The 26,579-nt window shown below is 45.1% G+C and overlaps 2 protein-coding genes across 7 annotated transcripts in view; one reads left to right on the plus strand and one right to left on the minus strand.

Annotated features, from left to right (window-relative positions):
- FAM161B (FAM161 centrosomal protein B) overlaps positions 1–26,579 on the plus strand; it is a 351,011-nt gene that overhangs the window by 265,356 nt on the left and 59,076 nt on the right. The gene's annotated exons all lie outside the window — the stretch shown is intronic.
- Positions 1–26,579, minus strand: part of ZNF410 (zinc finger protein 410) — a 224,336-nt gene that overhangs the window by 1,516 nt on the left and 196,241 nt on the right. For 5 of the 6 annotated variants that reach the window (XM_033950774.1, XM_033950769.1, XM_033950772.1 and 2 more), the window contains one exon: positions 23,383–23,527. In XM_033950774.1, coding sequence (XP_033806665.1) covers positions 23,394–23,527 — 134 coding nt within the window. In that variant the 3' untranslated portion in view covers positions 23,383–23,393. The remainder of the gene's footprint in view (positions 1–23,382; positions 23,528–26,579) is intronic. The other variant, XM_033950770.1, reaches the window with a different exon arrangement.

The following is a 26,579-nucleotide window of genomic DNA, read 5'->3' on the forward strand; positions in this document are numbered from 1 at the left end:
TCAAGTTTATTATGGCTTGATATACCGCTTTTCATTTCCAAAGCGGTTACAACATTATATATCTTTAAAAATTAAAAACAACAGAATTGTAGGAATTACAAACACAGATACATAGATAGCATAGGCAGTGGAATGCTTTTTTGTTTGGGGGGCCTGAAAGTTCCACCCCTGACCCCGCCCAATCTCCACCCCTATAATAATACTAATTGTAATACAATTTTTTCCATTCATTTTCATATATACATACAATATAATCTTATTAACAACGCATAATGGTTAACCACAAAATTAAACTGCACAAAGCACACTGTATGCTTCTAAACATTCATTCCTACCAGAACACAGATAACCCCTAAGCCAGACATGTCAAACTCTGGCCCGTTAAAAATTGTCCTGCCAGACATTTAAAATTTTATACTAAATCTGACTCGCCAGCACGAACCGCTGCTGCTCTTCACTCGTGTCTGCCTTCGCCTGGTCTCCTCTTCAAAGCAGCCTGCTGAGGATCACCGGCCAGCTGTAACGAACCTCGCAGGCTGCTGTTGACCTTGGTAGCACATTCCCTCTGATGCGATCCTGTACGTCAGAGGAGGGGGCGGGACTGCGGCAGAGGGAACTGAGTTGGATAACCTGGACATACTGAACTACCTGGTGGAGGACTACCTTGTGTATGTTGGACACTACAGCCATTTTAACACATTTTCTCACAGTCTAAAGCAGTCTTTCTTTACAAGCTAACCAGATGGAACAGCATGTACTTCGCTAATCTATGAACTCGTGTATCCTTTTGAAATGCTACTCCTGCTGGCCTAGTTCTTGTCTTCCTAAGGAAGATACTTCTCCAAGTTTCGGTGGCCATTGTTAATTTGTACTGAGCTGTTAGTGCCATATGACGTATGCAAGGCACCCTGAAAAGCCATAAACACCCATAACAAGTAACAACCCCTGAAGGATGAAGGGGGAGTAGGGATGTGGGGGCCTGGTGCCTGTCTCTGAAGCAAGCCATGGGATCCAGGCATGGCCAGGATGCTGGAATGTCACCCTTGCATCTTTGTTTCAGTTTTCTGCATAAGACTGTCTACAAGGACACCATCCTGAAAATATACAGTGTTGTAGAACAAACAAATCAGCCTCAGCAAGATGATAAGGATTCAAGACATGGACAAAAGAAGTTCACGAAGTGCCCTCTGTTTCTGGACTGCTAGGGCCCCTCTCGTGTGGGGAGAAGTAAGAGAGGCGTGGACTGGGGGGGGGAATAGTTAGGCATACATTTTTTGTATCGATAGGGAGTCATATGACCAGAGTTCGGGGATGAGCCTTTTGAAACAAAGCAAGAATTTATCTGTATAAAAGAAACATCAAGTTTCAAGTTTATTATTTATTTGTTTAATCGCCTTTTCAATATTCAAGGCGATTTACACATTGATAAAGTTACAAAATAAAATAATTTTAAAATAATTAAAAACTCACAAGACTAGACGATAACTGAACAAACTGGAAACAAAAGGAAGGTAGGGGAAGAAGTTACAATGTAATTGAGTAAAGTGGGGAACCAAATAAGGAAAACACAGAAAGGATGGGATAAAAATAGTTGAATATGTGAAGAAAAGAGAAATAGAAACAAATGTAGTTGGATGATATTAAAAAGATAACTATAAATCAGATAACAAATGCATCGTTAAATAAAAAAGTTTTCAGTTTGATTTTAAATTTGTCTAGATTAAGTTCTTCACGTAAATAGATGGGAAGAGAATTCCAAATTTGGGGAGCCGTTACTGAGAAAATATACTGACGGCGCGTATTTATTATTTTTAACGATGGAATCATTAATAAGTGCTGTTGGTCTGATCTTAGGGTTCTATTGGAGGAATAAGGAATTAATAGTTTATGAATGAAGGCCGGAGTTTTAAACAGAAGAGATTTAAATGTGAGCAGACAAAGTTTGTAAGTTATTCTGTGAGCTACTGGAAGCCAGTGAGCTTCCTTAAGAAGAGGAGTTATATGGTCGAATTTTTTAGCTTTTGTGATAAGTCTGATGGCTGTATTCTGAATAATCTGAAGACGTCTGATTTCTTTTTGTGCTATACCATTAAATAAAGCGTTGCAATAATCTAATTTTGAAATTACAAGAGAATGGATGAGAATTTTCAAAGAGTCATTATTAAATAGCTGGGAGATAGAGCGTATTTGTCTCAGTCTAAAAAAAGAAGACTTAATAACACTGCTGATATGATCGTGAAAAGTAAGTTTATTGTCCAGAATTACACAAAGAATTTTGGTTTTTTGTACTACTTGTAAAGGGAGTCCATTGATAGAGATTGGCGAAATAAGAGTAGGGTTGTCTTTCCAAGGAAAAAGCAGTATATTGGATTTATTGATGTTCAACGCTAAACGATTATTGATTAACCAGTAGTGAATTTGTTCAAGTTTTGTGTTAATTTGGGCTATGTCAGAAGGGTTGTCAGGATTAATAGGATGCAGAAGCTGTATATCGTCAGCATAAGCAAAAGTATTGAAACCAATTGATTGACATAAAGTCAACAAAGGAGCAAGAAATATATTGAATAAGAGAGGAGAGAGTATAGAACCTTGAGGAACACCGTACGTTGTGGAAAAAGTATCAGAAATTGTATTATTGAAAGAAACAGATGAGGAGCGATTTGAAAAATAAGATTGGAACCAGGATAGTACCTGGTCTGTAATACCTATTGATTGGAGTCTGTTTATTAGTAAATCATGATCAATTGTGTCAAAGGCTGACGATAGGTCAAGAGAGACTAGAAGAACTGATTGGTGATGGTCAAGGAAATAATGAATAGAGGTGGTCATACCTATTAAGGAGTGTTCTGTGGAATGGTATTGCCTGAAACCAGTCTGATTAGGATGAAGAATGTTGGTTTTTTCGATAAAGTCGGAGATTTGGTTATAGACTACCTTCTCCGTTAACTTGGATAAGAAAGGGATGTTGGCTATGGGTCTATAGTTTGTACAATCCTCAGTGCTTATTTTGTGATTTTTTGAAATGGGATAAATAATTGAATGTTTCCAATCCTTTGGCATAATGCCTTGTTTTAAACTTTCACTCACTAAAGTATGTATTGTTGGACCAAAAATGCAAAAATATCGTTTTAGAAGAAAAGGAGGAATAGAATCGGTTTGTGAACCTTTTATGTTGATGGCAGAATTTGGAGCTTTTTTGATTAGACCAGAGTAGAATTTTGTTTTGGCTAGGTTTATTTTTGTTTTGTAGAAATTAGAGTGATTTTTAAATAATTCATAATTGGAATTTGATTTGTTTTTTCTCCATTTGCGTTCAAGTGATCTTAATTGTCTTTTTATAAGGGAAAGTTCAGCTGTAAACCATGGGTTAAAAGTTTTCTTTGCAGGGAAGATTTTAGTTTGTTGGGGTGCAATTTTATCAAGTAGCCTAAGAGTATTTTTTGACCAAAGTTGAACAGAATCGTCTAAAGAAATAGATGTAAAATCGAAAAAGTTAGTTGAAATTTCGGCGAGTATTGAATCTGAAGATAGATTATTGAAATCTCTAAATTTAACATGCATCACAAGTAGGGCCAGAGAGGTTTACCTGCTTATGCCGGAGGGTGTGCTAGCCCCCTGCTCGGCATATGAGTGTAAGTGTTACTCTCCATTGCATATTCTGAACTGACAATATATATTTCTTTCTGTTATGTCTCTGTTGCTATAAATTTGTAAGCCATTATACTAACAATAAAAATATTGTCTGTTTTGGAAAATACAATGCCGTCTTGTAGTCATTCTAATGAGGTAAACTAAGCAGCCATACTTCAGAACGTGCTACTGAGGTCAACAGTGGCCTGTGAGGTTCGCTACAGCCAGCCGTCAATCCTCAGTAAGCTGCTTTGAAAAAGAGAACTAGCGGCAGTGTTTCAGTGAGCAGCACAGGGTGGGGCGGGAGTTCTAAAAGCTCACTCTTGCCCGTGCCGGCCTGGGTGCGCTGCTGGCTTCTGACAGCTGACATCAGCAAGAGGGGCTCAGGCAGGATACACCGCTGGACCACCAGGGAAAGGGTATGCGGGGAGGGGTAAAAAAATGCTGTGTACTGTAGTTAGTATGGGCTGGGGAAATGCGTCGTAAAGTCGAACCATCGCAAGTCACATAGGTCGTAAGTTGACATGTACCTGTACTTGGTTTGCAATTTCCATTGTGTAGTAACACTGCCTTCAAGCTTCTCTGCGAATAATCAATGAAGAGACGCCATTCATCTGGACAATGCACTTGTGACAAACTGTTGAAGAGCCCGTTGATGTCATGACAAAAGCACAATGAGCCATTTACAGTGTTAAGTTACGATTTCTTTTTCTGTAATAAGTTATATTAACATCTTTTGCAAGCAAGTGCTTTTGCTTAAGCGTTAAAGCAAGAAGTTCTGCTTTTTCTTTTGAAAGATTTAGATCAAGAATAAGATCATTGAGCTTAGCTTGTGTAAATTTTGTAGGAAAGAAATAGTCTGTTGCGTCACTACAGTAACCCCCTGGAACGTAGTCTTTTATCAGCCAATCGTCCAGGTATGGGAAAACATGAAGTCCATGACTTCATAAAAGCTGCTGCTACCACTATCAGGCACTTGATGAAAACTCTGGGAGATGATGCCAGGCCAAAAGGTAGCACTCTGTACTGATAATGTTGATTTCCCACCTGAAATCTGCGGAACTTGCAAGAGTCTGGATGAATGGGGATATGAGTATAAGCCTCTTTGAGATCTAGAGAGCATAACCAATTGTTGTGATCCAGAAGGGGATACAAAGATTCCAGGGAGAGCATCTGAAACTTTTCTTTGACAAGAAATTTGTTGAGAGCTCTGAGATCCAATATCAGTCGAAGACCTTCCGTCTTCTTCAGAACAAGGAAGTAACGGGAGTAAAACCACGTGCTCTGCTGTTCCAGAGGAACCCTCTCGATGGGATTGAGAGCTAGCAGAGTTTGTACTTTCTGTAGAAGGGAGGTCTGCGAAGAATTGGAAGGACACTCTTTTGGAGGGCGATCTGCTGGAATCTAGAAAATGAAGGGAGCATCCATCTTTTATGATGGAAAGCACCCAGAGATCGGAAGTGATGATTTCCCATCAGTGATAAAAGTGATGAAGGCGCCCTCCAATGGGAAGGGGAGAAGACAGAAGCAGATAGATTGTTGTTATGCTCTGGCTTAGATGATCAAAAGGCTGTGTAGGCTTAGTTGCAGCTGGTGTCTGAAGCTTTCACTGATGCCGCTGTTGCTGCTGGGCCTGATTCTTTGGTGGAGGTCTTGAATAATGAGCAGGTCTAGGGGGTAGCACCTCTGGTAAGAAGAACATAACATAACATAAGAACATAAGCAATGCCTCCGCTGGGTCAGACCTGAGGTCCATCGCGCCCAGCAGTCCGCTCACGCGGCGGCCCAAACAGGTCCAGGACCTGTGCAGTAATCCTCTATCTATACCCCTCTATCCCCTTTTCCAGTAGGAAATTGTCCAATCCTTTCTTAAACCCCAGTACTGTACTCTGCCCTATTACGTCCTCTGGAAGCGCATTCCAGGTGTCCACCATACGTTGGGTAAAAAAGAACTTCCTAGCATTCGTTGTGAATCTGTCCCCTATCAGCTTTTCCGAGTGCCCTCTTGTTCTTTTATTTTTCGAAAGTTTGAAGAATCTGTCCCTCTCTATGCCCTTCATGATCTTGTAAGTCTCTATCATATCCCCTCTAAGTCTCCTCTTCTCCAGGGAAAAGAGACCCAGTTTCTCCAGTCTCTCAGCGTATGACAGGTTTTCTATACCTTTTATCAGACGTGTCGCTCTCCTCTGAACCTTCTCGAGTAACGCCACATCCTTCTTAAGGTACGGCGACCAATATTGTACGCAGTACTCCAAATGCGGGCGCACCATCGCCCAATACAACGGCAGGATAACTTCTTTTGTTCTGGCTGTAATACCCTTCTTGATTACACCTAGCATTCTATTCGCTCTCTTAGCGGCCGCTGCGCACTGTGCCGTCGGCTTCATTGTCATATCCACCATTACCCCCAAGTCCCTTTCCTGGGTACTCTTATTCAATAATATCCCTCCCATCATATAGTTGTACCTTGGATTTCTGCTTCCCACATGTAATACTTTACATTTCTCAACGTTGAACTTCATCTGCCATCTCGTCGCCCATTCTCCTAGTTTGTTCAAGTCCCTTTGCAATTCTTCACAGCCCTCTTTAGTCCGAGCTCCATTAAATAGTTTGGTGTCGTCTGCAAATTTTATTATCTCACACTTCGTCCCTGTTTCTAGATCATTAATGAAGATATTAAATAGCAGCAGCCCGAGAACCGAGCCCTGCGGGACACCACTCGTGACCCTCCTCCAGTCCGAGTAGTGGCCCTTCACTCCTACCCTCTATTTTCTACCCTCCAACCAGTTTCTGATCCATCTATGTACATCTCAGAAGAAGGCTTAAAACCCCTAGTAGCCAAAGGTTTGGGTTTTGGCCTAAGCAGGGTGGCAAAATGCTTCTCATGGTCAGATAGATGTTTGGTGGCCTCTTGTATGGATTCCCCAAACAGTTCTTCACCCAGACAGGAAATATTTGCTAACCTGTCCTGTAAATTAGGCTCCATATCCACCAGCCGCAACTATGCCAGCCTTCGCATAGCCACTGAGAATGCTGTGGCCCTGGAGGATATTTCAGCATCATACGCTGCCTGGACCATATGTACTCTAAGCTGTTGAAGAGTACGGTGCATATGTTTAAATTCTTCCAGACGATGAGAGGGTAGATCTTTAAAATAGGAAGCATGGTCTTAATCCAGTACTTCATATATGATGTAAAAACAAAGTTATAGTTGAGAATTCTGTTGCCCATCATGGAATTCTGATAGATTCTATGACCGAATTTGTCCATTGTCCTACCCTCCTGACCAGGAGGAACTGCCGCATAAACTTTAGAAGGGTTGGATTTTTTGAGTGAAGATTCAACCACTAGAGATTGATGTGAGAGTTGTGGCTTCTCAAAACCTTTACACTGAACCATCCTATATCTGGATTCCATTTTGGATGGTACTACCGGGATGGAATATGGAATATTAAGATTTTGTTTAAAGGGAGAGAGAGAGAGGACACTAGCAGCAGGCAGAGAGAAAGAGAGGAAACAAAGCAGACACAGAGGGCACTTACATACGTAACATCAGCAGGTCACACGTAAATTGTTAACTGTTAACTTACAGTAGGAACGACAATGGAAGCAGAGGGAAACTAAAAGGGTGGAAGAGAACGAACTTCAGATGAAAGATGAAGTTACACCAACACCAACATGGAAGGGAGAACAAGAAGCAGATGACCTCAAAGAAGACGCCCACAGAGGAACACCGCACGAGGGGGAGAAAATGGCTAGTCGATGCCCAGAAGAAACAGTGAAGCACACCAAGGACATAGAAGAAGAAGCAGCAAAGCACTCCAAGGACATTGACCTGAGACCAAAGCGAAAATTAAAGAAGGGAAAGTCAGCGATCCTAGTGGGAGACTCGATCCTGAGGCATGTGGACACCCACATAGCAGGAGGGAGAGAGGATCAACTAGTGACCTGCCTCCCAGGAGCAAGAACCAAGGACATCGTGGACAAAATTGGAAAGATCCTGGAAGGAGCGGAGACGGAAGAGACCATAGTAATGATCCACATCGGGACAAATGATGTCAGCAGTGAGACTACAGAAGAAGTGCGCTGATAGAATAGTTCAAGATTCTGGGAAGAAAGGTGAAGATGAGGATTCAGAAGATAGCGTTCTCAGAGATCCTACCGGTACCGAGGGCAGATATGAAAAGGCAGGAGGAACTAAAATCAATAAATGCATGGATGAGATGGTGTGAGGAAGAAAGGTTCCATTTCGTGAGGAACTGAACAACGTTCTGAGGCAAGAGCAAGCTCTACAGTAGAGATGGACTGTACCTGAGTGCGGCGGGAACTAGACTTCTAGCAAACAACGTCAGGAGAGGAATAGAACAGGCTTTAAACTAAGAAGAAGGGGCAAGCCGACAGTCAACCAAGGGTTTCAGAAGAAGGTATCCTGCGAAGATACTAAAGGGGAAAAATGGGAAGAAACAATGGGCAAAACACAGGAGTTGACTAACCCAGAAGAGGAGGTTAGAAGGATTGAACATAAGAACATAAGCAATGCCTCCGCTGGGTCAGACCTGAGGTCCATTGTGCCCAGCAGCCCGCTCACACGGCGGCCCAACAGGTCCAGGACCTGTGTAGTAATCCTCTATCTATACCCTTCTATCCCCTTTTTCAGCAGGAAATTGTCTAATCCTTTCTTAAACCCCGGTACCGTACTCTGTCCTATTACATCCTCTGGAAGCGCATTCCAGATGTCCACCACACGTTGGGTAAAGAAGAACTTCCTAGCATTTGTTTTGAATCTGTCACCTTTCAGTTTTTCTGAATGCCCTCTTGTACTTGCACAAAAGAAGAAACTAAAGACCGAAGCACAGGGAAAGGAAATGAAGATAAGAAAATACCAGGATCTAAATTGCATATATACTAATGTAAGGAGCCTAAGAAACAAAATGGGGGAATTAGAAGCCATGGCCAATGCAGAGGACATAGACATCATTGGAGTCTCTGAAACATGATGGAATGAAGAAAAAAAAAATGGAATACAGCACTGCCGGGGTACAAGCTCTATCACCAGGACAGGTCAGGACAGAAAAGAGGTGGGATAGCCCTATACATAAAAGAAAGCATACAATCGAAAAGAATGGACACAACAGAAACGACCAACAAGCTGGAATTGCTATGGGTTAAAATACCGGGAAGGAAAGGGCCTGAAATAAAGATGGGCCTATACTATTGTCCACCCAGGCAAACCGGAGATATCGATGAAGAAATGGAAGCCGAGATGAAGAGAGAATGCAAAAGCGGTAACATGGTTATTATGGGAGACTTCAACTAACCCAGGATAGACTGGAGTATTGGAAGCTCAAAATGCGCTAGGGAGACAGAATTCCTGGAGGCTACACAAGATTGCTTCATGGAGCAGCTTGTTAGAGAACCAACGAGAGGAAATGCCACTCTAGATCTAATCCTAAATGGGTTAAGGGGACCTGCAAAGGAAGTGGAAGTAGTGGGACTGTTGGGAAACAGCGATCATAATATGATCAAGTTCAAGGTTGAAGTAGGAATACCGAAAGGAAAAAGAACCATAGCGACAACTTTCAACTTCAGGATAGGAAACTACGAAGAAATGAAGGAAACGGTAAGGAAGAAACTTAGGAACACTTTCAAGAAATGGCAAACGGTAGAACATGCCTGGTCTTTTTTCAAGGACATGGTGAGCAAGGTGCAAAATCTGTATATCCCCAGATTCAGAAAGGGGTGCAAAAAGAGTCGAACAAAAGACCTGGCGTGGATATTTAAAATAGTGAAGAAAGCGATAGGCAATAAGAAAAATTCATTCAGGAAATGGAAAAAGGACAAAACTGAGGGGAACTGGAAAGAGCACAGGAAGTATCAAAAAGAATGTCACCGTGTGGTTCAAAAAGCCAAAAGAGAGTATGAAGAGAGGCTAGCCAGGGAAGCACAAAATTTCAAACCGTTCTTTAGATATGTTAAAGGGAAGCAGCCGGCTAGGGAGGAGGTGGGACCGCTGGACGCCGGAGACAGGAAGGGAGTGGTGGAGGAGGAGAAAGAAGTAGTAGAAAGACTTAACATGTTCTTTTCGTCTGTATTTACAAATGAAGACACATCCAACATACCGGAACCTGAGCAAATCTTCAGTGGAGACCAAGCAGAAAAATTAACATCCATGGAAGTGAGCCTTGAAGACGTACACAGGCAGCTAGAAAAATTAAAAAATGACAAATCCCCGGGTCTGGACGGAATCCATCCATGGGTTCTGAAGGAACTAAAGGAGGAAATGGTGGAATTACTGCAGCAAATTTGCAACCTATCCCTGAAAACAGGCATGATCCCGGAGGATTGGAAGATAGCCAACGTTACACCCATCTTTAAAAGAATCAAGAAGTGACCCGGGAAACTACAGACCGGTGAGTCTGAACTCAGTTCCAGGGAAAATGGAGGAAGCACTGATAAAAGACAACATCGATGAACATTTTGAAAGAAACAAACTTCTGATAACCAGCCAACATGGTTTCTGCAAAGGGAGATCATGCCTAACGAACTTATTGCACTTCTTCGAAGGAATTAACAAACGGATGGACAGAGGAGACCCCAAAGGCATCATATATCTAGATTTCCAAAAAGCCTTTGACACGGTACTCCATGAACGCCTACTTCGGAAACTGAAGAACCATGGGGTGGAAGGAGACGTACATAGATGGATCAGAAACTGGTTGGCGGGTAGGAAACAGGGTATGAGTGAAGGGCCACTACTCGGACTGGAGGAGGGTCAAGAGTGGTGTTCTGCAGGGCTCGGTGCTTGGACTGCTGCTATTTACTATATTTATAAATGATCTAGAAAGAGGGACGAAGTGCGAGATAATAAAATTTGCGGACGACACCAAACTATTTAGTGGAGCTCGGACTAAAGAGGAATGCGAAGAATTGCAAAGGGACTTGAACAAACTAGGGGAATGGGCGATGAGATGGCAGATGAAGTTCAACATTGAGAAATGTAAAGTGGTACCTCGGTTTACGAGTGCACCGGTTTGCGAGTGTTTTGCAAGACGAGCAAAACATTTGCAAAATCGGTGCCTCGTAAACTGAGCGCGCCTCGATTTGCAAGCGCCCCCCCCCCCCCGCGAACCAGCACCCTCCTCCGCGATCTGGCACCCCCCCCGCCGCCATCAGGCACCCCCCCTGCTGCGACCTGAGGTCCCCAACCCACCCGAACCCTCTTCTTTAGTGTAGCCTCCGCACCGGCACCAGCATGTCCTGTGCGTTGGTGCCGGTGCCTGAAGATCTGCCTCCTGTGCTGGGTCTTGAGCATGTGCGCATGCTCAAGGCCTGATAGAGGATTATTGCACAGGTCCTGGACCTGTTGGGCCGCCGTGTGAGCGGACTGCTGGGCATGATGGACCTCAGGTTTGACCCAACGGTAAAATCCAATGTTCTTAGGTAACTTAAGAGACTCTTTAGGAGGCTGAGTTAACTCCAACTCAGCTAAATACTCTTTAGTGTATTTAGAATCATAATCAAGTGCAATTTGGAACTCTTTAGTCATCTGATGAAGGAATCTCGTGAAAGATACTGAATCAGAGGATGACTCTTCTCGCCTAGGAGAACCTTCTGGCATCTCATAAAACGGAGAAACTTCAGGGTCATATTGGAAGTGAAGCTCTGAGTCTTCAGGTAAAGTAAAGATGACCACCAACCCCTAGAATGTTGCGGTGTTGAAGTGACAGGGGACTGAGAATGTTTCCTCTTCAGAGACCATGTTGTAGAAGAATGCTTTGATTTGGAAACCTGCTTGCCAGAGTAATAAGGTAAAAAAGATGACTGATATCCCAACTGTTGAGAGCACTGTACATGCGAGACTGGAGTCTGATGTCTTGAGGAAATTTGAAAAGATTATTTGAACTCCGATGGTCGAGGTCTCGAGGATCTGCAACGGTTAGTCGAAGAAGACCTATATCTCAAATAATGATGCCTGAAGGACTGGGCCTCATGCCCCAATAGTCAATGTCAGAGTGATGTCGATTCCCACTTCGAGCCTCGATGCTGAGGCGATGTCAATCTCCACTTTGAGCCTCGATGCCAAGGCAACGTCAATCTCCTTTGCAATCCTCGATGTATAGGAGAACGCCTCTTCGAAGACTGACGCTGCCTCGATGGTGACTCAGATCTGCGATGTGTGACTCAACTTGAAGAGGATCGACGTCGAGACCTCTGTGAGGACTTTGCACCTTCCTTTGAAGCAGCACGATGCACAAACTGGTCTGATAGAGGTGCCGATGAGGAAATGGTTTTAGCCAATTCCTCCTGGACGATGTTGACTATCATCTGAGTCAAATCAGGTACCGATACCGCTGATACAGCCGGTGTCAATGGTACTGTGGTGCACTCCGGTGAGGGTGACCTCAAAGATGAGGCACCTCGAATTGTGGAGGCAATCTGCTTAAATGGTCTCTTGGTGGCCGGCATGATTTCACTCGATGCCTGAATGGCCAGAGACTACAACTGGGAAGCTGGTGGCTTCTTAGCTAGCTTACCTGGAGTCGGTGACACCGATCCTGACATTGGGAGACAAAGACAACTTCGATGTCTTCGATATGAGAGCCTCCCCCCGAGGACGATGTCTTAGTCGAGATCATCCTCACCGATGTCGAGATCGAAGCTAGTGGTGAAGACTTCTCTGTAGCATGCTCCATGCCAAAGATTTTCTTCTGCTAGGCCTGCCGGTTTTTGAGAGATCGCTTTTGTAAGGTAGCATAGCGGACACAGGAACCAGGACGATGATCTGGCCCCAGGCACTGTGTGCACCACTCATGCGGGTAAGTAATAGAGATGGTACGCTGTGTGACAATCCTGCAACCCCGAGGCTTGTCACAGAGAGATTTGGTAAGAGTTACAAGCCCAGATGCAGGAGGGCGAACCAAATCAGAGCCGGGGGGAGTAAGTCAGCTGACTATCCGGTGGACTCAGAGGGAGGAAGGGAAGAAGGTCCAGACAGCTGAGACTTCCCTGATAATGCCCTGAGGTCAAACAGTAAAGATTGGCCTTATTGGTTTGCAGATTCTGTGAAGCAGAAGGCAGCACAGCAGGTTGCCTTGAGAACAGTTCAAGCCAAGGGAAGAAAACTTTCTCCCCTGCAGCAAAAGGGGAGTGGTTTCTTCCCTCAGCTTAAACAGAGGCTCTGTAATGAGCTTAGGAGAGCAGGGGAAGCAGGCAGAGGAATGGAAACCAGATCGGGGAGGAGCCCCAGGACGGAGGAAGCAGCCCTGTGGGAATCTGGGCTGACTGGAGAGCAGTCAGAACCACTGGCAGGAAATGACTTGATCATGGAAGAGGACCAGGTTAGGAACCTTCCTATAGATCTGTGTATGCCTGAACCTATGGTGATAGAGGACAGTGCTAATCTCACTGAATTCCAACCTGAAGGAATGGAGATTTCCTAGCCTTGGAAAGTACGATAAGAAGGTATCTTTCCAACTTACCTGTTCTACCTTATGTTAGGAACTGTGAAGGTTGAGGCAGAAGTTAATCCCTGATTGTATGCCTGGTAAAGCATAACAGTTTATGTATGTGGCTCCAGCCATAGCTTGGCTCATTCAAGCTCTGAGTGAGGAGACAGCTGGAAGACTCTGGTTTCATATTACAAACCTTTGTACCTGCTTGTATCGGTTAACCAATTACCCTAAGCAAGCTGTAAAACACAATTAACTCCGTGAGCTTTGGGAAGCTGGGTAAAGTTAACTTAAGGACTGCTCTGTTCGCCATGCAGAGTCTCTGCAAGGCTGGCTTAAAGAATTGTGGCATATGATTTTCCTTTGCAAGTCTGTTTTGAATTGAAACGTTTTGACTGTGAGAACAAGTTGCCTGTTTAAACACAAGTTCTGGTGAAGAGAAACGCATGGACTGTGTGGCATGTAGCGAAGCCCAGAGCTATGGAACTTATGTTTTGATTTGTGAAGAATATTTGTTTTGTGCAACCTTTTCCACCATTGAAGCAGTGTTATTGTGTGGTGCTGAGGCGGTGTGCCTAAATAAAGTTCTCAGCTTTTGAGTTAAGCCATTCTGACTACTGGACTGTTTGTAATAAAACACGCTTCAGCTGTTCCAGGGATATCCAGCTTGCAAGGAAGCCCTACTTTAAAGGGGCTCACGCCAGGTGTTAGAAGTGTGTCACTGCCAATTTTCAAAAAAGGATCGAGAGGAGAACCGGGCAATTATAGACCTGTGAGTCTTACATCTGTCCCAGGCAAGATGATTGAATCACTGATCAAGGATAGCATAGTTCAGCACTTGGACACACACGACTTGATGAAACCCAGTCAACATGGATTCAGGAAAGGGAAATCGTGTTTGACGAATTTACTCCAATTCTTTGAGACCGTGAACGAGCAAATTGATAGTGGAAAGCCGGTGGACATAATATACTTGGACTTCCAGAAAGCGTTCGACAAAGTTCCACACGAAAGACTTCTCAGGAAACTACAAAGCCATGGCATAGAGGGAGATATACAAAGATGGATAGGCAAATGGCTGGATAACAGGAAGCAGAGAGTGGGCATTAATGGGAAGTTCTCCGACTGGGAGATAGTGACTAGTGGTGTACCCCAGGGCTCAGTACTTGGACTGATCCTTTTTAATATTTATATCAATGACTTGGAAAACGGAACATCCAGTGAGATCATCAAGTTTGCAGATGACACAAAACTCTGCCGGGCAATCAGATCGCAGGAGGATAGTGAGGAACTCCAGAGCGATTTGTGTCGGTTAGAAAAATGGGCGGAGAAATGGCAGATGAAGTTCAACGTGGAGAAATGCAAGGTAATGCATTTAGGCAGTAAGAATAAGGAATACGAGTACAGAATGTCAGGTGCAAGTCTGGGAAAAAGTGTACAAGAAAGGGATCTGGGTGTACTGATAGATAGGACCCTGAAGCCGTCAGCACAATGCGCGGCAGCGGCAAAGAAGGCAAATAGAATGTTGGGCATGATAAAGAAAGGAATCTCGAGTAGATCGGAGAAAGTTATAATGCCGCTTTATAGGGCAATGGTCAGACCCCACTTGGAATACTGCGTCCAACATTGGTCTCCCTACCTAAAGAAGGATATAAAACTGCTGGAGAGGGTGCAGAGACGAGCAACCAAACTAGTGAAGGGTATGGAGAAACTGGTATATGAGGATCGACTTAAAACACTGGGATTGTTCTCCCTTGAGAAAAGGAGACTGCGTGGGGATATGATCGAGACCTTCAAAATACTGAAAGGAATCGACAAAATAGAGCAGAGAAGATTATTTACATTGTCCAATTTGACACGGACAAGAGGACATGAAATGAAGCTAAGGGGGGACAAGTTCAGGACTAATGTCAGAAAGTTCTGCTTCACACAGAGAGTGGTTGGCATCTGGAATACTCTCCCAGGGGAGATTATTGCAGAATCGACAGTCCTAGGCTTCAAAAGCAAACTAGATGCATATCTCCTTGAGAGAGGCATATAAAGTATGGTTGGCTATAAAATAAACCAGGTGTATACCTGGCAGGGCCTCCGCGTGTGCGGATCGCCGGACTTGATGGACCGAAGGTCTGATCCGGAGATGGCGCTTCTTATGTTCTTATGGAAAACTGCTCGGCCAGAGGCTAGGTGGTGACAGCTGACAGCAGGTGCACTTTTAAAACCATAGACTGGCCAGGACATTGAGGGAAAAATGGCCTCAGCCAAATCAAAGTCCGAAGGCTGAGGTCGCGGAATAGGCAACGGGACGAAAAAAAACTTTTTTTTTGGAGGGGGGGACGGACGAAAAAACGTACCCGATTCAATAAGAACTCGAGCAAGAAAAGAAAAATCCGAATGAAAACACAAGCCTTGGCTGGATGGCACTAATTTAACACCCTGAGCCTTGAAGTAGGACTTCTCAGCTTCATGGAAAAACTAGAACTGAGGAGACGCAAGCCCTATGTTGGGCGGGAAGGTACTCGCGCATGCGCAGTGAGGCAGTTGAGAACTTTCTTCAAGCAAGATTGCTTGTCAGGCTGTTTGCACCGGGCTCTGTGGATGACGTCAACTATATGTGAGAATATGCTGCCTGCTTGTCTTGGGATAACATCTGTTCCATTAAAAAAAAAAAACAGAAGCCCTGACAGCAGTGACAGGAGGCTGCTTCTCCTGTCACTACTGTTAGGGCTCTGCGCATGTCTCCGAGTCGGTGGGTTTGCGTGCAAATCATTTGCATGCAAACTTGATAGTGAATCAATCGTTGTTGGAAAATCGGCCAGAGACGATTCCCTGGCCGATTTTCCAACAATGATTGATTCACTATCAAGTTTGCATGCAAATGATTTGCACACAAACCCACCGACTATTTAGTGAATCTAGCCCTAACTTCTTTCAGTATAGAAAATATCATCTGCATATGTAAAAAGAAATTCACCTGGACCTAAAGAGAGAACACTTAATGATGTCATGTTAACATTGAAAAGGATGGGGGACAGTGGAGATCCCTGGGGCACCTCACAGTCAGGAAACCAGGCTGTGAAGGTTCTTCCTCCAGTTTGTACCATATATGATCTTAAAGACAGAGATCCCCAAACCATTTCAAAACATTGCCTCATACACCTATTTGTGAAAGGAGGACTGTTAAAACTTTGTGATCGACTACATCAAACGCAACCGATAAATCAAATTGTAAAATAACCGCAAAATGCTTTTTACTTAATATATTTTGAATCTGAGAGATAAGAGAGAGTAATAATTTCTTCGTGGAATAACATCGCGTAAGCCATGTTGAAATGGATGTAATATTGAAAATGTATTTAAAAAGTCTTAAAGTTGTTTTGAAACTATTGATTCCAATATTTGGGTCAGTATAGGGATGTTAGCTATTGGATGATAAAGGGTCTAATGCAGGGGTGCCCACACTTTTTGGGCTTGCGAGCTACTTTTAAAATGACCAAGTCAAAATGATCTACCAACAATAAAATTTTAAAAAAACACAAAGCACACTGTACACATAGAAAATGTTAATTATCATTCCTATTCCAGGGTTTTTCAAAGAGGTCAAGCAGATGACTCTATGCACTATCACCTCAGTAACAACCATACAAAAATAGACAAATATACCCCCCTCCCTTTTTACTAAACCACGATAGCAGTTTTAGCGCAGGGAGCTGCGCTGAATGCCCAGCGCTGCTCTCGACGCTCAAAGGCTCCCTGTGCTAAAAACCTCTATTGTGGTTTAGTAAAAGGGGACCTTAGTGTAAAATATAGACAGCAGATATAAATTCAGACACATTTTGATCACTAAATTTAAAATAAAATAATTTTTCCTACCTTGTCTGGTGATTTCATGAGTCTCTGGTTGCACTTTCTTCTTCTGACTGTGCATCCAATCTTTCTTCCCTTCTTTTAGCCTGTATGCTTCCTCTCCTCCAGACCTCATTCCCTCCCCCAACTTTTCCTTCTTCTCTCCCTTCCCTTTCTTTCTCTCTGCCTCCCTTTCTTTTTTTCTGTTTCTCTTCTTTCCTTCTGTCTCCCTGCCTGCCCTTTTTCTTTCTTTCTCCCTGCCCTCCCCCAAGCCACTGCCACTGCCAACGGGGACCAAACTGCCATCGGGACCAGGACCCAAACTGCCACCAATAACAGGCCCGAAAGCCGATGCCGCCCCAAGCTGTCCCTACTTCGGCCGACCAGCATTGCAATCGACCTATTGGGGGAAATGCTGCCGGGTCCTGCCTTCGCGGAAACAGAAAGTAGGCAGGACCCGGCAGCAAGAAGAGGAAATGCTTCACTAACCTGTCTCCCGCCTTAGCCCGTAGCGAACACTTGCTTCAGGGCTCTCAACATGTGCGTGCCGGCCTCCCCCCCCCCCCCGGACATAACTTCCGGTTTCGGAGGGAAGAGAAGAGAAGCCGGCACGCACACGTTAGAGCCCGGAGCATAAGTTCGCTACGGGCTGAAATCTCCAATCCGGGTTTTTTCAAATGTTCAGCAGCCGCGGCAGCAGATGACAGCTGGGCGGACCGCCCAGCTAAAAGGCCCTAGGGAGAACACAGAGGAAGGCTGATCGGCCCGGTAGATCAGGACGGCAACACGAGTCTAGCGATCGACTCACGTTGCCTTCCTGAGCTACTGGTTGATCGCGATCGACGTGTTGGGCACCCCTGGTCTAATGTAATAGGTTTCATTAGTGGGGTATGCGCAATGTGACTAATCCAAAACTGAATTATATAAACCACACTTCACAGTATAAGTATATATAAGAACATAAGAAGTTGCCTCCGCTGGGTCAGATCAGAGGTCCATCACGCCCAGCAGTCCGCTCCCGCCGCGGCCCATCAGGTCCATGACCTGTAAGGTGATCCTTATCCAAATCATTTTGTCCCCCTTGTCCTATCTATACCCTATCATAACCTATCTCTTCCTCTATCTATATCCCTCAATCCCCGTATCCTTCAGGAATTTATCCAATCCTTCTTTGAAACCCGGTAGTGTACTCTGTCCTATCACAACCTCCGGAAGCGCATTCCAGGTGTCCACCACTCTCTGCATGAAAAAGAATTTCCTAGCATTGGTTCTAAACCTGTCCCCTTTCAATTTCTCTGAGTGCCCCCTTGTTCTAGTGGTTCACAGTAGGCAAAAGAATCTGTCCCTTTCTACCTTCTCTATGCCCTTCATGATCTTGAAGGTCTCTATCATGTCTCCTCCGAGTCTCCGCTTTTCCAGGGAGAAGAGCCCCAGCCTTTCTAACCTGTTTGCATATGAAAGGTTCTCCATACCTCTTATCATTTTCGTCACTCTTCTCTGGACCCTCTCAAGTATCACCATGTCTTTCTTGAGGTACGGTGACCAATATTGGACACAGTACTCCAGATGCGGGCGCACCATTGCGCGATACAGCAGCAGGATGACTTCTTTCGTCCTTGTTGTGATAACCTTCTTAATAATCATTTGGTTTGCTTTCTTTGAGGCTGCTGCACATTGTGCTGTTGATTTCATTGTTGTGTCCACCAGCACACCCAAGTCTTTTTCAAGGGTACTTTCCCCCAGCACTGATCCCCCCATTTTGTAGCTGAACATCGGGTTCTTTTTCCCTATATGCATGATCTTGCATTTATCTATGTTGAAGCTCATTTGCCATTTATTTGCCCACTCTTCCAGTTTGTTTAGGTCCCTTTGTAGGTCTTCACAATCTTCAGTGGTTCTAACCCCGCTACAGAGTTTCGTGTCATCCGCAAATTTTATAACTTCACACTTCGTCCCCATTTCTAGATCGTTTATAAATACATTGAACAGCAGCGGTCCGAGCACCGACCCTTGCGGGACACCACTCGTGACCCTCCTCCAGTCCGAGTAGTGGCCCTTCACACCAACCCTTTGCTTTCTGCCTGCCAACCAGTGCTTAATCCATCTGTATACATCCCCTTCCACCGCGTGGTTCCACAGCTTCCTAAGTAGCTGCTCATGAGGTACCTTGTCAAAGGCTTTTTGGAAGTCGAGATAAATGATGTCTATGGGTTCCTCTTTGTCCATCTGGCTGTTTATCCCTTCAAAGAAGTGCAGTAAGTTTGTTTGGCACGATCTTCCCTTGCAGAAGCCGTGCTGGCTCGCTTTCAGTTGTCCATTCCTTTCTATGTGCTCACAGATGCTGTCTTTTATCAGTGCTTCTACCATCTTGCCTGGAACTGAAGTCAAGCTTACCGGCCTGTAGTTCCCCGGGTCACCCTTGATCCCTTTTTGAAGATAGGTGTGATGTTTGCAATTTTCCAGTCCTCCGGGATCTCCCCAGTTTTCAAGGATAGGTTACAAATTTGCCGGTGTGTTTCCGCTATCTCGTTTCTTAGTTCTTTTAGTACCCTTGGGTGGATTTCGTCCGGGCCTGGTGAAACCTGCTTGAAAATCAGGAATGAATCTGGATCCAACCATGAAGCCAGGAGCGTCAACACTGCGAGATGCTCAGAGCTATTACAATTTTGTAGCAGCCTAAGAGAACCCTTGAAAAAGCCAATACTGACAGCTAAATGGGTCCCATCAGGCCATGGCTGTTCATTGTGATTAACAATAACATAACATTTGTATACAGAAAAACCATGAGGATCCTTGCGGTTGACAATTAAAAAAACCTGAACATCAGACAGTGAATTTCAAAAAAAGTATAAGATGACCAGTTAAAAAAATTTATCACACAAAAAGTTATGTAATCTTTTGCAATGGTATCTCCTGACTGATGGAAAATCAAACATTGTTGAAATACGTGAAGAGTGTCAAAAACTAGAAAAGTTAAAATGATCCACTAAATACCCTGGAGCCATACCATGCACCACCTTATAGCAATAACATCCAAACTTAAACACCGTTGCCACAATGGGAAGCCAATGCAGCTCTCTGTAATATGGGGTTATATGATCTGCCTTTTTTAATCTAAAAATTAAGTGTACCGTGGTATTTTGTATCAAACGCAGGTGATAGTAATTTTTTTGAAGGCCCTCCAAATATACAATGTTACAGTAATCCAATATTTCCAAAACAAGCGCTTGGACCAATAGTCTAAATCACAGTTCTTCAACCGCTGGTCCACAGACCGGTGATGGTCCGCAGAAAATTTCAGCTGGTCCGCACAGGGCCGGCGAGATCAATTCGGCAGTTAAATTTCCTGCCGACTGCAGTTCCTGCTCACTAATGTTCCTCTCAGCCTCAGGTGATTAAGACAGGCTGCCAACGTCGGGGCCTTCCCTCTCTGAGTCTCGCCTGTCGGAAACAGGAAGTTGAAACAAAATAGACAGGACTCAGAGAGTGAAGGATCCGATGTGGCAGCCTGTCTTGATCGCCGCCCCTGCCGAGTTGATGAAGAGGGCCGCGGAGAGAGCTGCAGATTCAGGTGCAGGTGGAGGGAGATGGTCAGCGTGTGCGAGCAAGATCCTAGGGAGCCTTCACAGTGACTTCCTCCCCTCCCACCAGCTCTCCTACTTGCCAGGGCAGTGATTTACCGGCAACTTCCTGCAGGCAAGTACTGAGAGCTGCTGGAAAGGGAGACAGCCACTGTAAGAGGCAGGGAAGCTGCTGGATAAAGGGAGAGCTGTTACTGGACTTGGAGAGAGTTAGAAGGAGAGATGCTGCTGGGAGGGGAGGAGGGAAAGGGATGGGAAGAGAAGAGAGTTAATGTTGGATAGAGGGAGGAGGGAAGAAAGAAGAAGGAGAGATGCTGCTGGAAGGGGAGGAGGGAAAGGGATGGGAAGAGAGTTAATGTTGGATAGAGGGAGGAGGGAAGGGAGAATAAGGAGAGATTCTGCTGGGAGGGGAGGAAGGAAAGGGATGGGAAGAGAGTTAATGTTGGATAGAGGGAGGAGGGAAGGGAGAAGGAAAAAAAGGAAGGAGGGAAGGGAGAAAGAAAAAAGGAAGGAAACAGCTGGCAGGGAGATTACAGGAGGGGAAGGGGATCAGGGTGGAATGGAGAGATCAGATGAGGGAAAGGGGAGAGAGAGGAATGAGAAAATAGAGAGACATTGATGCTGGAAAGGGGGTCAGCAGAGAAATGAAAGAGGGATAAAGATGCTAGATCTGGTGTAGGAGAGATAAAAATGAAGAAGGCAGTGAAGCTGGAATGAATGATGTCAAAAAGGAGAGGAGGAACAGGCTGGATGGACAGGGAAGAGGGGCATAGAAAGAAGTCAGATACATATGGAAGGGGGAGAGGGCAGACATTGGATGGAACGGGCAGATGCTGGAAGGAAAAGAGTGAAAAGAAGATGAGAGCAGAAACCAGAGACAACAAAAGGTAGAAAAAAAATAATTTTATTTCTATTTTGTCATTAGAATATATCAGATTTGAAATATATATCCTGCTAGAGACATAACTGGAGACTGCAGTATTCTGTTAGCATGATATTTCTATATAGCATTCTATAATAACTTGGCTTGTTCAGTTTTCTTGATAGTAGAGGGGATATATGTGAAGGGGAGGGGAGACAGGGGTTTTGTTGGTCCGTGCTGGGTATTTGTATTTATAAAATCACAATTGTTCAAAATATTGTTTCTTTTTATACTTTAATAAAATACGTTCAATATAAAATCATAATTGCGGCTTGTGCAGATGGGATCAGATGGTTTGCGGGGACCGAGCTCGCGGGGATGGGGCATATACGGGGTTTTTAAATTTTAGTCCTAGTAGTTTGCCGGTCCACAAAATAATTCTTTTATTTCTGCCGGTCCACGGGTGTAAAAAGGTTGAAGAACACTGGTCTAAATGACTGATTGTCAAAGTAAGGTCTGATGGTACAAAAGCTTCCATAACATAAAATAACACTTGTGGACCATTTTATCTTTATTTAAGCATGAGTTATAAGTTTTAAATTTGCATGATACAAATTGCATAATATAAAAAGAGAAAACAGTAAATAAGAGGTTTTTCAGGATCAATGATAGAAGTGTGGAACCATGTTAGTTTTGATTAAAGTTCATTCCTGGTTTTCAAGCAGGTTTCTGAGATTCTTTTCTTTTTATATACAGTACTCCCCCGATATTCGCAGGGGTTCCATTCCAGGAAAACACCACATCGCCGCAGGTTGAACACCCCTGTTCTACTCCCTTCCATCCAGTAGGTCCTCTCTCTTCCCACTTCCATCCAGTGTGTCCCCCTTCTTTCTCTCCCATCTAGTGTACTTCCATCCAGTGTATCGCCCCTCTCTCTATCTGGTCCCTATGCAGCTGCCTCTGTTGCTCCTGCTTAAGGCTGGCCCTGGCTAAGAGATCCATCACTGTAAATCATGTAGAGAGATCTATAAAAGGCCTTGCTATTCTGGGTCTGGAGGGCTTATGCAGCACAGCTGGAGCCCAATAGGCTAGAGGTGGTGAGAAGCAGGAGAGAGAGTATCTTCATTGACCCTTCTGTGTATTTTGGTTAGCCGATACATTTTTTTTCTTTTGCTACATGATATTAAGATCTGACTGTATATCTCTTAACACAGCCTGCTAAGAAGCCCTGCTGTTTGCAGACAAAATTATTTTGTCAAGAATTTTCCTTTCCATATCAGACAATTTATAGTTCAAGCAAAGCTAAAAAGAACAGTAGGCCTGTAAACTAAGCCAAGAAACCTCAAAACAAAATGTAAAAATACAAATTGTGACATCATCGTTTTTCTGCAGCCTTAACTTTTGGTTGATGCAGTGTTGGTTTTAAGGTTTGCTGACTGAAGAGGCCTTTTACTAAACTTCAGTAACCACTAATGTGTGTTTACTGCAGGTTAAAATTCCACTACCACAGGGTGGAAGTGTGATAGTTTTGTATTTGGTGTGTACTACCCATGTACTAAAAATAGAAAATATATTTTAGCACTAGGGAGAGAGTAGGTATGGCCATTGCTAATTGGTTAGCATAGCTGCATTGCCGTATTTAGTGCATAGGAGCCCTTACCACCTAGTAAATAGGTGTCAGTTAAGGCTCCCGTGCTAATGGCCATTCACTAATTGGGAAATTAGCAACTGGCCATTAATGGGAGAAATAGGAAATACAGCCATTTTACAGCTGAATGCTGTGCCGCCCATTCTATTCCTATGGGTGGTTTGGCATTTAGCTTGTGCTGCTTGGCAGTACAGCTTGATAAAACTGGGGGGTAAAAGTGGCCTCAGTGTGAAGAAAAGCCCTGCACTATAGATACCTCAGGTCACTTTTTTGCTTTGTTATTTTGTTGCAGAAGGGCATTTTCTTCTTTTAGTTTCTTATATTCTCAACAAACCCCTTATGCAATAAATCTCTGGGTTCTTTGCTGACCTCTTGCAGATTTACTGCAGTAGAACCATGTCATCTTCATAGGATTGTCTCCCTGCTGTTATAGTCCTCAGGGAATGCATCTGCGATAAATCATCATGAGCTCCTTCTTGTGAACCTGGTGAAGATGATCCATCTATAAGAACTTCTATGAATTAAAGTAATAATTGGCTGTAAGTACACTATAGACAGACCACATGTTATCAATGAATTAGAAACTCTATTCTGATATATGTAGAATTAAAACTAGCACTCCTTCCTCCAAGTAATTTATTTATTTAAAAAGTTATATATCGCCTATGATCTAAGCAGTTTCCATAAAATGAACATACATATTTGAACACAAAACTCAAAATTAACAAACTTCCAGGTCAGTTCAGTAGTGGATTAGGAATTGGTTATCAGATAGAAAACAGAGGGTAGGGTTAAATGGTCATTTTTCTCAACGGAGGAGAGTAAACAGTGGAGTGCCGCAGGGTCTATACTAAGACCGGTGCTATTTATTTATAAACTAGTCTTTAAGCCCGTTACATTAACGGGTGCTAGAAAGCAGCCCCCTTTCCCTCTCCCCCTCCAGTTCCTCCCTGTCTCTCCGTAGCCCCCCTTCTGTCTTCCCCCCCTAAGCAAAATGATCTGCCTCCCAGCACACCCCTCCCCCCGGAAGCAGCTCCCTTTCCCTCTACCCTGCCAATTCCTCCCTGACAGTGTCTCCGTGGTCCCCCTTCTGTCTCCCCTCCCAAGCAAAGCTGTCTGCCTCCCAGCACACCCCTCCCCCCCAAAGCAGACCCCTTTCCCTCTACCCCTCCAATTCCTCCCTGACTGTCTCTCCGTGGCCCCCCATTTTTTCTCCCCCCCAAGCAAAGCTATCTACCTCCCAGCACACCCCTCCCCCAAAGCAGACCCCTTTCCCTCTGGCCCTCCAGTTCCTCCCTGACTGTGTCTCCGTGGCCCCCCCTTCTGTCTCCCCCCCAAGCAAAGCTGTCTGCCTCCCAGCACACCCCTCCCCCAAAGCAGGCCCCTTTCCCTCTCCCGCTCCAGTTCCTCCCTGTCTCTCTGTGGTCCCCCTTCTGTCTCCCCCCCAAGCAAAGCTGTCTGCCTCCAAGCACAGCCCTTCCCCAAAGCAGGCCCCTTTCCCTCTCCAGCTCCAGTTCCTCCCTGTCTCTCCGTGGCCCCCCTTCTGTCTCCCCCCCAAGCAATGCTGTGTGCCTCCAAGCACACCCTTACCCCAAAGCAGGCCCCTTTCCCTCTTCCCAGTTCCTCCCTGTCTCTTTGTGGCCCACGCGATTTTCTCTTCTCGCGGTCTGGCCAGCTCCCCTAGTCCCTTGCCACCGCCGCCACTCCCTTCCTTTCCCGCGGTCGACAAACCTCTTGCCTCCAGCAGCTGCCGCAGCACTGTAAACACGTTATGCGGCCAGCCGGCTCCCTCGAAACCCTCCCCCCCTTTCCCTTCCCGCGGTCCGTCTGGCTGCGTTGTTCTCTCCCTCATTCTCAAACCGTCCGTGCCAGCTGAAGTGGGAGTGGGGGGGACTCAGCACCGGCTGGGCGACTGGAGCCGCCGGCCCCCAGGAGCTCGAGGCCGACGGCGGACATGGCTTGCGTTGCCGAGTTTGGTGACGTACAACATGCAGATTGTGAAAAATTTCAGGCGGACCTTAGGAAATTGGAAGGCTGGGCGTCCAAATGGCAGATGAAATTTAATATGGACAAATGCAAAGTGATGCACATTGGGAAGAATAACCTGAATCACAGTTACTGGATGCTAGGGTCCACCTTGGGGACTAGCACCCAAGAAATGGATCTGGGTGTCATCATTGACAAATACGATGAAATCTTCCATCCAATGTGTGACGGCGGCCAAAAAAGCAAATAGGATGCTAGGAATTATTTTAAAAAAGGAATGGTTAACAAGACTAAGAATGTTATAATGCCCCTATATCGCTCCATGGTGCGACCTCATCTGGAGTACTGCGTTCAATTCTGGTCTCCTTATCTCTAGAAAGATATAGTGGTGCTAGAAAAGGTTCAAAGAGCGACAAAGATGGTAAAGGGGATGGTACTCCTCTCGTATGAGGAAAGACTAAAACGGTTAGGGCTCTTCAGGTTGGAAAAGAGACGGCTGAGGGGAGATATGATTAAAGTCTACAAAATTCTGAGTGGAGTGAACGGGTACAAGTGGATCGATTTTTCACTCTGTCAAAAATTACAAAGACTAGAGGACACTCTATGAAGTTACAGGGAAATACTTTTAAAACCAATTGGAGGAAATTTTTTTTCACTCGAAGAATAGTTAAGCTCCGGAATGCATTACCAGAGGATGTGGTAAGAGCGGATAGCATAGCTAGTTTTAAGAAAGGTTTGGACAAGTTCCTCAAAGAAAATCTATAGTCTGTTATTGAGAAAGACATGGGGAAGCCACTATTTGCCCTGAATCGATAGCATGGAATATTGCTACTCCTTGGGTTTTGGCCAGGTACTAGTGACCTGGATTGGCCACCATGAGAACGGGCTACTGGGCTTGATGGACCATTGGTCTGACCCAGTAAGGCTATTCTTATGTTCTTATCTCCCACTACCTTGCCATTAAATGATAGAAAAACTGTAGCATTTGCTTGCCTCAATCAAGTACAGTGGTGCCTCGCATAACGGACGCCTCGCACAGCGAACGCTGCGCACAACGAACTTTATGTCTTGATTCGTACAACGAACTTCGTTTCACACAACGAAGTCGCCCGAGCTGCATCCTTCCGCGCAGGCACTGCGCTTAACTGCCCTCTCTCCGCCTGGCTCCCTCTTGCCCCCCCCCCCGACTCCCCGACACGATCGGGGCAAGAGGGCGCCCAAGCCCTCTTGCCCCCCCCGACTCCCCGACACGATCGGGGCAAGAGGGAGCTCAAGCCCTCTTGCCCCCCCGACTCCCCGACACGATCGGGGCAAGAGGGAGCCCAAGCCCTCTTGCCCCCCCGACTCCCCGACACGATCGGGGCAAGAGGGAGCTCAAGCCCTCTTGCCCCCCCGACTCCCCGACACGATCGGGGCAAGAGGGAGCCCAAGCCCTCTTGCCCCCCCGCCTCCCCGACACGATCGAGGCAAGAGGGAGCCCAAGCCCTCTTGCCCCCCCCCGACTCCCCGACACGATCGGGCCAGGAGGGAGCCCAAGTCCTCCTGGCCACGGCGACCCCCTAACCCCACCCTGCACTACA

Source organism: Geotrypetes seraphini, chromosome 7 (assembly GCF_902459505.1).
Source record: "Geotrypetes seraphini chromosome 7, aGeoSer1.1, whole genome shotgun sequence".
NCBI lineage: Eukaryota > Metazoa > Chordata > Amphibia > Gymnophiona > Dermophiidae > Geotrypetes > Geotrypetes seraphini.